This window comes from Phascolarctos cinereus, unplaced genomic scaffold (assembly GCF_003287225.1).
Source record: "Phascolarctos cinereus isolate Bilbo 61053 unplaced genomic scaffold, phaCin_HiC Scaffold_4;HRSCAF=312, whole genome shotgun sequence".
Classification (NCBI taxonomy): domain Eukaryota; kingdom Metazoa; phylum Chordata; class Mammalia; order Diprotodontia; family Phascolarctidae; genus Phascolarctos; species Phascolarctos cinereus.
The window spans coordinates 660450365-660464271 of NW_027555847.1; the positions used below are offsets into that span (position 1 = coordinate 660450365).

The 13907-nt window shown below is 46.1% G+C and overlaps 1 protein-coding gene across 1 annotated transcript; it reads left to right on the forward strand.

Moving 5' to 3' along the window:
* The first annotated feature begins 9324 nt into the window (after positions 1-9324).
* NANOS3 (nanos C2HC-type zinc finger 3) lies at positions 9325-12731 on the forward strand. Its single transcript, XM_020995179.2, has 2 exons — positions 9325-10112; positions 12033-12731. Exons 1-2 carry the CDS (start codon positions 9605-9607, stop codon positions 12074-12076), a joined length of 552 nt encoding a protein of 183 aa, XP_020850838.1. The 5' UTR covers positions 9325-9604; the 3' UTR covers positions 12077-12731.
* Positions 12732-13907: the final 1176 nt, after the last annotated feature.

Below are 13907 nucleotides of genomic sequence, written 5' to 3' on the forward strand. Positions count from 1 at the left end.
AGATCACTGAAAATGGCTCAGCAATTGTAATTGCCAGCTCTCTCAGCACCCAGTCACTCAGTCTCTCTCAGTGACATTGAGTGGTGGTGACTTGAATACACTGAGAGTATCTGGGGACTCATTCTGCCATCTCTTCATTTATCCTAGATTTTAGTTGCTCCACAAAATCCCATAGTGGTACCTCACTTTGATATGAAGAGGACCCTGGATTTTCAAAGGCTATGTAAGTTCTGACTGTTTATGCCATCATCATCATCATCATCATCATCATCATAATACTAGCTAATATTTATCTAGTGTTTTAAGGTTTGTGAAATGCCTTACATATACTATCACATTAGATTCTCACCTTTGTGAAGGAGGTGCTATTATTTTCCTTATTTTACAGATAAGAAAACTGAGGTTAAAAGGGTAAGTGACTTGCCCAAAGTCATACAGTCAGTAAGCATTTGAGGCAAGATTCAAATTCAGGTCTCTTTGACTCCCAAGTTCAGCACTCTATTTACTGTATACCAGGCTGTCTACCATGTTAGAAAGCCTTCTAGTAGAGTCCCATTAATATACTATTTCTGCTTTGGGGGATCAGTCTAACTAAGGATAGATAGAAACACTCATCACCAGCTCCTTTGGTTGAATTTTTGGCAATGCATGAAGCAAAGAGAAAGACAGAATGGCCAGAGTCCTGTGGGGGCACCCATCTCCTTCTGCAGTGATGGCATCAGAGTAGCAGCAAAGGGGGCAAGAAGTGTTAAGAATCACCGTCTTTAGCCAGTCTGTAAACATGACCTTATAGATGATATTGAAGCCCCATACCTATATATCAGGAATGCTTTTGCTTTTTCTGTTATTTTTAAAATAAGTTTTATTAATTTTTTCTGTTTTTTTACATCTCAGTCAGTCCTGGATATTACTGTCCCCACCCCCAGTAAGCCTTCCTTTCTAGTAAAGAAAATAGTTGAGCAAAACCAAAGTACTTTCATACTACTATATGCAAAATTCTGCAGTCATCCCTCATCTGGGTTTTGTCAGGAGTACTTTATTCAAGAAAAGGGAGAGATTCCGGACATTGTTGTTTAGTCATTTCAGTCGTGTCTGACTCTTTGTGACCCCATTTGGAGTTTTCTTGGCAGAGATACTAGAGTGGTTTACCATTTCCTTCTCCAGCTCATTTGACTGATGAGGAAACGGAGGCAAACAGGGTTAAGTGACATGCCCAAAGTCATACAACTAGTAAGTGTCTGAGGCCAGATTTGAACTTGGGTCTGACTCCAGGCCCAGCACCCTGTCCACTGTGCCACCTAGCTGCCCAATTCTGGACAAGGGGAGCACCAAAGTCTATCACCAAAAATGCTGATTAAATCCTAACCCATATAATCTGTTACTGATGTGGGAACCATTTCTGAATCAACTGATTATAGTGAAACCATCAGACTCTTCAAGCAAATAATAAAATGATAAATTAGGTAAACAAAAATGAGAAGATATGGCATATAATTGAAACAACTCTAACCTGACCTATTTTTTAAAAAACTGCTGAGGCTGGTAAATTTGAAATAGACAAAAGAATAGACATCAACAGAGACCGTGATCATTTCCTTTGTTACTGATATGGATCAATCATCACAACAAGGTGACCATAAGAACCAGGACTGCCTCAGCCAACAATGCCTGTATCTCCATGCCAAACAAAGAAATGGCAGCCCAGGACAAACCCGTTGTAGAATTATAACCTTGCTTATAATATATTACAAGGAAGCATGGTAGAAAGTGATGAGTAGTGTTATCTCTTAATGGTGAGAGGCAATGGAAGAGAAGATATCTTTATAGAAATATAGCTAAGAGATTCAATTAAGCTACATCAGCCTCTAACTAGAAGAACAGTCAATTGAGAGAACTTTGGAATCATAGGAACTGAGTTCAGATCTCATATCTGACTCTACCTACATGACCTTTGTCAAATCCCTTAGCCTCTCTGGTTCTGAGTTTCCTAATTCTGTTGAGTTGTTTCCAGTTGTGTCCAATTCTTCATGACCCCCAGCTCTTTATGACCCCTTTTGGGATTTTCTTGGCAAAGTTACTAGAGTGGTTTGCCATTTCCTTCTCTAGCTCATTTTATAAATGGAACTAGGGTAAACAGGGTTAAGTGACTTGCCCAGGATCACACAGCTAGTAAATGTCTGAGGCCGGATTTGAACTCAGGAAGATGAGTCTTCCCGACTCCCGGCCCAGTGCTCTGTGAACTATGGCGCCACCTAGCTGCACTCATTCTTCATTAGCAGCTTCCATCTTCTTCCATCTTCTGTATCTGTCTGTCTTCTTAAAATCTGAATTGTAGGCTGTTTTCACAGCGGCATCAGTCCTTTTCCTCATTAGAGTCCTTTGTGCTGTACAAGAGGCACAATTCCCCCTCCCCCCCTTTCCCCAGTTTCTCCCCTTAAAAACTTTTTTCAATTACAAAATCAATTTTTTTCCCTCTTCCCTCATCCCCATTACAGAAAAGGAGAAAAAAAACAAAACAAAACCCAAAAAAACCGTTGTCCCACTTCCCCTTTAAAGCCTCAGGTCACGGTATCTGTTCTAGCAGAGTTTCTCAGAATGCTGCCTCTATATCACCAGCATTCAGAATATTTGTTGAGTCAACAAGCATTTATTAAGCTCTTGTTCCCTGCAAGGCACTAAGCCAGGTGCTGGTAAAACAAAGGCAAAGAACCCCAAAAAAGCCTGAGCCCTCAAGGAGCTTACATTCTGTACACACATAATCAGAGAGTTGCTGGAACTGATTGTTAAATTTTCAGTGTGAACATTGACATCTCAGAAATGGGCAAATGCTAATAAACCAGGGCCTGATTTATCCTTCTGTGATTATCTAGACTTAAGAAAGTGATGGAGAAAATGTTATTTAATAATGCAAAATTTTTAAGTGTGTTGTTTCTTTTTTTTCCCCAGAAAACCGGCTGTTAAACATTTACCTGCTTACTCTCGCATGTAAATACATACTGAATGTACATGTGAAGTAATTGGGGGGGGGGCGCTATCAGCTGGGAGCATCAGGAAAGACTTCAAGTAAGAGGTGGTGTCTTGGAAGGAAACTAGAGATGCTAAGCAGCTGAGAAGAGGCAGGAGTGCATTGCAGGCATGGGGGACATCCCATGCCACGCATAGGAGATGGAACAGCATGTGTGGGGAGTGGCAAGAAGGCCAGAATGCATGCATGAATGCAACTGAGCCGAGCTTCATAAGACATGTAAAGGTGAACAAGAGGAGAGGGGAAGGCCATTCCAGGCAGAAGGAACAGCAGAGACAAAGGGGAGCAGTGTGGTTCTTCTCCATCTCTAGCATGGGCATGGGGCAATCCCCCTCAACTCCACCTGGGTTCCTGTGCAGCCTGGTGTCCTGTCCCAGATGCTGCTTTCAACTCCAAGGAGTGATGGGGAAAGGGAGCAGAGTGGGGAGGGTGTTTGGGACTTCCACCACCAGCCCCGTCTTCCTACCTTCAAGCAGCCTGCCTCCCACAAGATGCCAAAGGTTTGGGGGAACATTCAACGCTGTCGGTGAGTTTGAGCAGCTGAAGGCAAACCATCGACCGTTGAGTGGACCCTGCAACCTTAAATCACCACCTGATGCCTGCCAGGGAGCCCAGGCCTGATAACCTCAGGGGTCTAGAGTCACTGACAAGGTGCAGGGCTCTCCACTTATACCACGAGCCATAGACTGCCTGGAATTTTCTGGGTCCCTTGTCCCAGTTGTGACCTTCAGGCCATTTTTTCCATTCCTCAAATGTCATCTGCCCTATGGCAGTCTATACTATTGTGTTAACTGGATGAATTCAGGCTAAATCTGCAGCCTTGGAGCCATGCTTCCCAATCCTAGGTCATTTTGCCCATCTAAACCAAAGGTCACAATCAACATTCATTGCTGTCGGTGGGTTGTGAGATGTGAGGAAAAACTCACCGATGGATGAATGTCACTGTGGCTGGGCCAGACTCAGACCTGGAGAGACAAGGGTTGGCCAGCACAGGAAGAAGAAGGGGCTGCACCAACAGAGCTCCATGGGGTTGAGGGGACCACAATCCTGGGCTGGGAGTGAGACAGACTCCTAGCCTCAGGCCCACTCTTACTTTACAGTGTTGTGACCTTGGACAAACAGCTTCCCAGTATTCCTCAACTCTTAAATGTAGAGAGAAATCCTTCCTCGTTCCACTTCTCCCGGTGGTTGTCAGTATTCTATGAGAAAATTGACATGTGCAGACTTTGAATGGTATAATGAAGGGATTGTAAGCCCAGAACGAAGGTGGAGGCAGCACCAGGTGTGGAGAGAAGCCTGGGCTTGTGGGCAGAACCTGGATTCAGAGCACAGCTCTGTTGCTTTCTGGTCTCTTAGTCAACAAGCATTTATTAAGGGCACAGGGCTAAGCTAGGGCTGTGGAGGAAGGCAAATAGCCTTACCCCTCTAGCAATGCAAATTGTAATGGGGGACATGCATCTATATAATGTAAGTAGTGGGGAATTGCATGGGGGTGGGGAGAGAGGGAGCTGAAAGGTTTCTTATGGAAAGTGGGATTTGAAGAGTCTTGAAGGAAGGCCAGACTTGAGGACAGGGAGAATTCCAGGCATGGAGGATAAAGGCCCTGGAGAGGTAGATAGAGTCATGTGGGAGGAACTTCATAGAGGACAGAGTCAAGTGTAAGAAGGCTGGAAAGGTAGGAAGGGGCCAGGTTGTGAGTATTCTCCTCCACCTGGATCCTCTTCTGTCTAATGACGGTTCCCCTCAGCTAGAAATCAAAAGGTCATCATAACATAACTACTAGGGAATCCCATCTGACTTCCAGCCTCATTTTGTGCTATTAGGCACCAGGGGATCCCAGCCTTCCTCTCCAGAATCCCTGGGCCTGGCATTTAGTTAATTCCTGAAGGGGCAGAATTGAGTCTTCTGCCTCTTTTTGCCTCCAGCTCTGTTTGCTGGTCTGACACCCCTAAGAGGAGACAATTCTCTTCAAACAAAGGGTAGTTTGACCCACTTTGTTGGTCATTAACTGCTAATCTTTCCAGTGAGGAATTGGAAGTGCCTGGCCCAAGTTCCCACGGTAAGGATTGAAGCTGTGATTAGAACCCGGGTCTCCTGCCTCCCAGGTTTACAGGAAAGCAAGAAAAGGAGGAATGCACTGGGAAAGGCCTGAACCAGGACTTAGCTTCCCAGAGACATCTGGAGAAGGGCACAGGTAGGGACTTGTTAATTTGGGTTTTACCTCCGGTCAGAACTGGGAAGGCCATGACTGACCACCAGTATGCACAGCCCTGTGCCCTTAACGCGGTACCTGGCAAAGGGGAGAGATTTTCCCAGCCCATAGGGCTTTCTTTCTTCCTTTGGGGCCTGTGCCCTGGAGGGGAGGAGGGGGACAAGGTAGTTCCAAATTCCTTCTCCTTCCCAGATCTGTGGAAGTGCTGCCCCAACAGCCCCTGCGGGCATGGGAAGGGAGGGAGGCCTCCGTCTCCTCCTTCACTTATGATTTAGTTCACTAAGATGACCTGTGGATAGTCCAACCTCTTTGCAAACCTAAGGAGATTCGACTCCAGGAAGGAGGTGGGAACTTTGCAGGGGCCAAGCTCATGTCAGATACAGTGTAGCCAAGCCAGGAGGTGGAAAGGTACTGCCCCCCATCCTGGCTGAGGATGGGGGGGAGTGGGAACGGAAGCAGCTGGGAAATGGAGAGGGAAGGTATGAGGGGAGGAGCCCGAGTGGAATGATTGCTTCATTTCTCAGTAGGTCCCAGAAGGTTAGTTTTCTAGTTTCCTCCGCAGACCCCGAAAGCCTTAAACAACGTCGGGTGGGAAGTGGGATGGGATGAAATGGTTTAGGCAGCAGCAGCCACTAGGCTGAGGAAGAAGCGGGGCTGGGAGCCCTAGAGGATAAAACCATTGGAGGCCAATCAAGCTTAAGCCATTTTCCCCAAAGAAACAACTCTGAGGAGGAAATAGTGTTGGGGGTCCACTAAAAGGATTGCTATTGGTGCACAGGGAACTCGTTGGTTAATTTAGATTTTAAAGGAGGACAGGATACTAGGCCTGAAGTCAGGGAGACCCGAGATCATTTTCAAATCCAGCCTGTGACACCTACTGGCTGTATGACCCTGGGCAAGTCACTTAACCTGTTTGCCTCAGTTTCCTCATTTGTAAAATGGGGATAATAGCACCTACCTGCCAAGTTGTTGTGAGAATCAGCTGAGATGATATATGTAAAACTCTTAACACTGTGCCTGACACGTAGTAAGCATTATATTTTCTAAACACTAATATTTGTTAGCTATTATTAATGACAATGGAGAATAATCATAAATGAACTGTAGGTCTTGTAAAAAGGGTCCAGAGCTAAGTGTCACAAAGTGAATCCAGGAAAGCTTAAGGATGGAAGAGGATTTTGTTATTTTTATTATTATTATGCTTCACTGGAAGAAGTGCACACAGTACCTGCACCTTCCCCACCCCCGAAGGAACAAATTATTTTATATTGGCTTTGTTGCTATTTACTATTTGCTTATCTCTATACCTGTCTTCCTCCAGTCCACACTCGAGGCTCACCCCCTCAGGATGTTAGCTCCTGGAGGCCTGGGACTGTTACATTTCTGTTTTGTGCTTATGTGAGGGGCTGATTAAACTGCTTGTTTACAATATTGACTGATAAACTGGAAAAAAGATGGCAGCTTGGGGAGGATTGGATAACAATGTTGGAGAGAAGGTGGTGCTGTGTTATTTTAATATACCCTTTTCCCCCTCCTCCAAGGAAAATAATCTTTGTTCTGAAAAGGACATGACAAAAATGTCCATTAGGGAGTAGAAACCCAAGTAAGTAGGTATATCCTAATACCTGGCTTCCCTTAGTGTCTTCAGGTCCACAGGGGCTATACTCCAGGGGAGCTCCAGATTGGCTGATGGGATCACGGAATCATCTTTGGAAGATCCTGTAGAATGGGAGAATTACTCTCCAACTGCAAAAGGGCTGTAAAAAAGTGAATAAAAAGGTAAAAAAGTGAAGAGTGTAAATTAGGCCTGTGAGCTTGCTATCTGTGTCTAGAAAGTTTTTTATAATTATTATTAAAGGAATGGTGAGTGAATGTTTAAATCAGATTAACTATTTTACATGGACATGGTACTTTTGAGGTTTGCAAAGCCCTCAATGGGCACTGAAATCATTTGAATCACCCAACAACCCTGGGAGGGTTATACAGGTAATACCTGTACTATATAGGTATTATTGCCCCCATTTTATAGATGAGGAAACTGAGGCCCAGAGTAGTCTTTGGCAGCCCTCTAGCTCCAAAGTGTCAGGAGAGGCCAGATCCTGCACTTTATTCACAGGCACCACTGTCAATCTAGAAAAGGAATCCTTGTTCCCAAAGAGCCAGCAAAGGTTTCATCAAAAACATGTGCCAGACTGCTCTGATTTCCTTTTCCTTTTTTTTTTTTTTGCCAGGGTTACTAGACTGGGAGGGTCATTTGGCAAGGTCTCTCCAGCTGTTCTTGAGGACAAACTGGAGAGATATGGACTGAGATGAGGAAACTGAGGTCCAGAGCTGGGAAGGGACATCCCCAGTGACACAGTGGCTAGAACCCAGGTCTTAAGGTTGTCTCATTCTTACCTACAAGAAGGACTCTCTAGAATACCCTGGTTGCATTGCTGCCAGCAAAACTGGCAAATGAGGCAGAGCCAGATTAAAATATAATTGGGAAATATTTAACAAAATAAATAAAATTACAACAGACGGGTTAATGTCTGAGTCAGTATGCAGCCCCTTCCATCCGTGTACCTTTCAATCCCAGCCCCACTGCCTTAGAAGACTAGCCCAGTTCCGAGTGACTGACCTCTCTTTTCTTGTAGCTCTAGTGGCCCTTATTAAACTAAGGGGACTACTCAATTGAGCCCGAGATCATATTCGTCAGTAAACAAGCATTTGTTTTTCCAGTGAGTCCCATAGGCATTGTGCAAGGCTGGAGATACAAAGACACCTGTGTTCTATAGGGGAGACAATATGTATACATGTTGGAAAACACAAGTTAGATACAAAATAATACAGGGCATTCTAATGGGGAGGGCACTAGCAGTGCAGCGATCAGCCAAGGCTTTGCAGGGCTCTCAAGCTGAGTGTTGAAGGAGCTGAGAAATTCCAAGAAACAGGTGAACAGAGGGCAGCGCTTTCCAACCGTAGTGGACAGCCAGTGCAAAGGAGGTAGGAGATGGAACGCCAAGTTTGCCTTAACTCTGAACCACTGGGAAGGGAAGGAATGTAGAATAAGGCTAGAGAAATAGGCCAGGGGTCTGAAGGGCTCTAAGTGCCAAACAGGAGCCTCGAGGTGATCCTGGAGGTCATAGAGAGCCTCTGGAGTTTGAGAATTCCCTGGTCCAGAAATCACTCAGAGAACTGTGTCAAGGACCAACTGGAGTGGGGGCAGGGAAAGCCAATGGAAAGGCTATTGCAATAGTCTTTGCCAAAGGAGAGCAAGCCAAGTGCTATTTCTATGTGGAAAGATCTTCCTTCAGCCTCTCCACTCCCAGGCAAGGGCTCCTATACTAGGCCCTCCAAAACACATTTGGTTAGTGACAGTGAATTCTCCCAGCCAGTAAAGGGCTGCTACTGAAGCCCTGCCTAGTCCAGCTTTGGTCCAAGGCCTCAGAGAGAAGGGGTTAGATTCATCTAGTTGAGCCTTCAGCTTTTTAAGGAAAAAAAGACAGAGGAAGTCACTTTGCAAGGAAGGGAAGTGACTTGCCCAAATTGTCTGACTCGTGGTGACCCCATTTGGGGTTTTCTTGGCAAAGATACTAGAGTAGTTTGCCATTTTCTTCACCAGTGTGTCCCCATTCTGCACATGATGAACTAAGAGAAACAGGGCTAAATGACTTGCCCAGAGTCACACAGCTAGTAAGCGTCGTCTGAGGCCGCATTTGAACTCAGGTCTTCTTGCCGCCAGCCTGGTGCTCTAACCACTGCACCACCTGGCTACCCTTACCCAAAGTCTGGAATACAAACCAGGTCCTCATACCCCAGAGCCAGAGCCCCTCCACTTGACCATCCTGCTTTTCAGAGCCTGGCAACCTGAGGCAGTGACATGCCAATCCTGCGGGGTTTGGGGAGAACCTGGCCCACCTGAGTGTTGTAACCTAAGGCTAGGAAAGTCACACCCAGACCAGGAGGCACTGAGGCACAGAGTGTTCCTCTAACCCAGGGGAGAACTACACAGTAGCAGAGTGTGGGGGTGGGGTGGGGTGGGGCCAGGTGGGTGGTTCCTTCCCTCTTTCCCCCACATTAAAATGCAAGTTGAAGATCTCTTAGTTCACTAGCCCTGAGCTCTACCAGAGGCTATTTGACTGTGGAGCTAAAAGGAAGAGACCCCTCCCCCAAGTCCCCCTGGAGTGGAGGGAGCCTGTAGACTTCAAGGCTCCGAGTGAGGTGGGAGCTGGGGGTGGGGGGCGGCTAGAGAGGGTTCTTTAGCTGCTTTTAGTTCTAATTGGCTGCTTGAGGATACTTAAGGCCCTAGCTTCCCTGCCTGGCTCTAATCCCATCACTTTTCCCCACTAGGGCTGGTGACCTGCACTGTAGGGTCCTCAGTTTAGATGGAGGTCTTCAATCTGTGGAGGGATTATCTGGGACTCGCCAGTGTGGTGGGGGCTCTCAGGGAAGAAAAACTGGAGCCCCAGGGGGTAGGGACAGAGCCTGTCCCAGGCCCTGGCCCCAGCCTAAGGCAGGACCTTCTGCCCTCCAGGGACCCCCTGTGCACCTTTTGCAAGCACAATGGGGAGTCTCGAAACATCTACTTATCCCACACGCTGAAGGACGAGGAAGGCCGGGTGGTGTGCCCCATCCTGAGAAAATATGTGTGCCCACAGTGCAGAGCCACCCAAGACAATGCCCACACCAAGCGCTTCTGCCCGCTCACCAGCAAGGGCTACATGTCTGTGTACAGCTACACGGCCCGCAATTCTGCTGGCAAACGGGCTACCCTTCAGTGGCCATCAGAGGAGCCGAGCCTGGCCAAGGCCAGGAGCAAGAGGCTTCCGGCAGCGCCAGAAGGAAAAGCTACCACTCAGCCTCTGGATGAAAGCAGCGCAGGCCGTGGCACAGGTAAGAGAAGAGTGTGGGAGGGAGAGACTGGCAGGACTCCTGGGTTCTGAGGGATTCCAGCGAGCAAAATCAGGCATCTGGCAAGAGACTGATTGCTACTAGATAGAAGGGAAAAATCTTACTAATAGTCAGAGCCATATAGTTATGGAAGGGACTGCCTCCTTCCAAAGGAATGCTTCCCTTGGCACTTAAAGAGTGACTCCCTGTTCACTGTAACCCAGGATTTCCTAGCCTATTGCCCCAAACCAAAGCTGCCTGCCACCTCTCCCCTCCTTCTAGAGGAGTCACTGTGTTCACTCATTCATTCAATAAACTTATTCCTGGAGGCTGGTTGTTGTAGATTGGATTCCGGCTCCTGGTACGCCGAGATTAAAAATAGCTCAGATCCCTATAGGAACTCAGGGTTTCCAAGAGCATTTGCCCTAGCACAACCCTGGAAGGTAGTTCCAAGTAAGTAGTGCTGTCTCTGTTTTATAGGTGAGCAAACTAAGGTTAACTAATAAGTTAGATGATTTTCTAGGGTTACAGAACTAGTAAATTAACATTATCAGGTCACCAGTGACTGACTTCCAATTCTTTCCCTTTCCCCACTGCAGGATGTTTCTAGATAGATAGGGCTGACCTCTGATATAACTAACAAATATGAGTGGTAGAGCCTGGGGGCTAGTGCTAGGGTAGGAGGGAGGACCAGGAGAGTTGGGGTTGGGCACTCAGCCCTGCCCTGGGAAATCTCTGACTGAATGGAAAATGTTAATAACCCAGTCTGGGTCGCTTACCCAGATTCTGAGGTGCACAGGATCTGAATGACTGAAATGCTAGAATTAGTACCTTATGTTTTAAAGTCGAGTAAAAAAAAAAGGCCCGAGAGTAAGAGAACTCCTGGGTTCTAAGCCTATTCCTGCTATTTTCTTGTTGTATGACCCTGGCCAGGTCATGCTCTGGGACTTGTTTTTCTCACATGTAAAATGAGGGAGTTATATAAAAGCCCTTCAACTCTTAACATGCTGAGATTCTGGGACCCTGGACCTGTCATTTAATTTCTTGATATTAGGTTTCCTGATTGTTGTTGAAAAAAACCTTTGGGCTATAGATACTAAAAGGATTATTAAGCGTGTTTGTAGTTGTTGTTTTTAAAAAAGGATTGTTTTTTATTATTTATATAGCAACACATTGTTAGCCAGGATTTCCATACAAATAACCCACTTCACAAAACAATATACCAGCTACGCCCTCTCCTTTTATTGTATGCATTCATTCAACAAGCAGATTTGTTACCTGACTGTGTTGTGCCTGTAATTACAAAGTGTAAATGCTCTTGGAAACCAGTCTAAATTTTATATAAACATATATGTGGGAATAGGTGTTCTCCTGCAGTCCTTGCTGTATGCCCTGCAAACTCAGCCTTTCCAAAAATAGAAGGCTATGTATGTAGCATGCTTTGCTTACTGCTTATGAATCAGCACGACTTCCTTGTCTATAAATCTAGGATAAAATAAGACTCAGGACAAACAATGAGGCTTTCCTCTCAAATTTGCTTCTAGTAGGAATTGCCTCTAGGAAAGGGGTGGAAATCCAGGACAAATCCTAGTGGGAATCCTACTTTGTAAGTTACTGCTTGGTGCCACAAATGTAGCCAGACAGGAGGGGGCAGCGGAGGAACAGCCTAGGATTGAGGTCTCCTGCTTCCGGATTCTGGAATCCAGTGAGCAGTGGGGTTTTGGTTTTGTTTTTATAAGCACCAGTCTTTCTTGAGAGTTTGTAGGGGTCCCAGCTGCTCTGGAAGGACCTGTCTTGCTTGGTGGGAGGAGGATGAAAAGAAAGCTGGGAATTTGAACCTACTGCACTGCTCTAGACCCAAAGGAGTGGCTGAATTAAAATGTTTTTCTGTGTTGCCTTTTTCTTCCCCTTTTGAATCTCCAGGGTCAAAAGCCTCCAGGACTGCTTTTCTCACTCTGAAACCATGAATTTCAGCTTCTGCCTAAGAGGACTTTGGGGACCCAGACACCTGCTTTGCCTAAGCCAAGTCGAAAGGATTAGTGTCAGAGAGGGAAAGAAGAGCAGCACTCCTGGAGGCCGTTGGGGTCTCTCTCAGGCAACCAGGCCAGCTTCATCTTCCTGGACTCTGAGCAGCTCCTCACTGCCCAGTTCCTTCATACCAGATCTGGCTGCCATAAGCCTGCCTGACCCAGGGCCTGGCCTGTGTTGGGCCTCTTGACTCCCCTGCTCTGGACCCATCCCCGAAAATGATTTGCCTTAGGACTCTCACATCTTCATGGTACGGGGAGAAAGCTAAGTCTGGGGAAGGAGAAGTGACAGGCTTGTGAGATGAACGTTCTGCCTGGGAAATGACCTCAACTAACTGGACTGGGAATTCTGTCATTCCCCTTTGATAGTACCTAATGACTGGTATGCAGGTTTGGCTGCCTTGATTATACAACTGACAAAACACAAGGGAATTTGTATGTTATCTTGCTATAAAGGCTTACTGGGAATCCTGCAGAGTGGCTCTAACATAACAAAATTCTTGGGTTTCTTTTCCACACCTTTGTTCATGGTTCAAGTCCTCCCGCGCTGTTACTGGTGAATTGCTTTCTAAATAAAGAAAAAAGCCATATTTCACCTATTTGTCTCTATGGGGCCTTTTTCTTTATCTGGCCATTCATTATTTCCTATCATTCTTTCTCTCTTTCCGTCTGCCTATAGGACCCTTGGTTTTCATTTGTTCTTTGTCCTCCCCGTGACCTGTAATCCCTTCACTTCTTAGTTTTTTCCCAGGCTCTCTCCCCTACACTGGCTATAGTCTCCTCCCTTCCCTATCTTGACCCTGTGGTGAACTAGTCTGACCCTATCCTATTTTCTTCACTTGAGGCTCTTGTCTTATCACCGAGGATGCGCTGTCAAACCCTATCCTTGGATAACTCCCACCATCCACCACCATCACTTCTGTTCTGTTCAGAGCTTGAGAAAAATCACAGAACCATCCTGACTGGGTGCACTACAAATTCGTTACATAAGCTCAGCTGGAACCTAACTGCAGCAAGGCAGTCCTTGCAGACTGCCCTAATTCATCTGACTTGCTACCACTGCTATTTCCATCTCTCCTCAAGCCTCCTATGGTATTCCTCCCCACACTGTCAGCTGAGGACTTTGCCTGAAACAAACTGAGCCCGTTCATCAAGAGCTCTCTTCCCCTTTCCTCATTTGAAATTATTTGGATGTCTTCCCACGCCATTAAGTGGCCCTTCTTGCCAAGGCGAACCCCTCTAAATACACCCTCTATCCTATGCCATCCTTGCCTCTCCAGTAGAGTGCCCTTCTGCTGTCCCCACTCTCCCACTGATCTTCAACCTCCTGATTTATTGGCTGCTTTCTACTGCCCGCAACACATCCATGTCTCCTCCATGCTTAAAAAAGTCCTCACTCAAAAACAAAAACAAAAATTAAAAAAAAGTAATAAGCAGATTTTTTAAAAAGTCCTTATTCATCTGACCATCCCCACTTAGCTACCTTAAACTCTTCAAAAAAGTCTAGGTCCCTCCAAAGTTACCAAGGATCTCTTCATTGCCAGATCTAATGGTCTTTTCTTAATCCGCATCCTTGACCTCTCTACAACCTTTTAAATTGTTCATCACCCTCTTCTCCTCCCTAGTCTCCTCTAGGGTTTCCCTTGTGCATCCTGCTTGTTTTTCCTCACTGTTTCTCCTCAGTCCTATTTGCATGACCAGTTACAGTGGGTGCTTCCAAGGGTCTATCCTGGGCCCTCTTTTCCCTCTATACCAGGGGTTCTTAACCAAG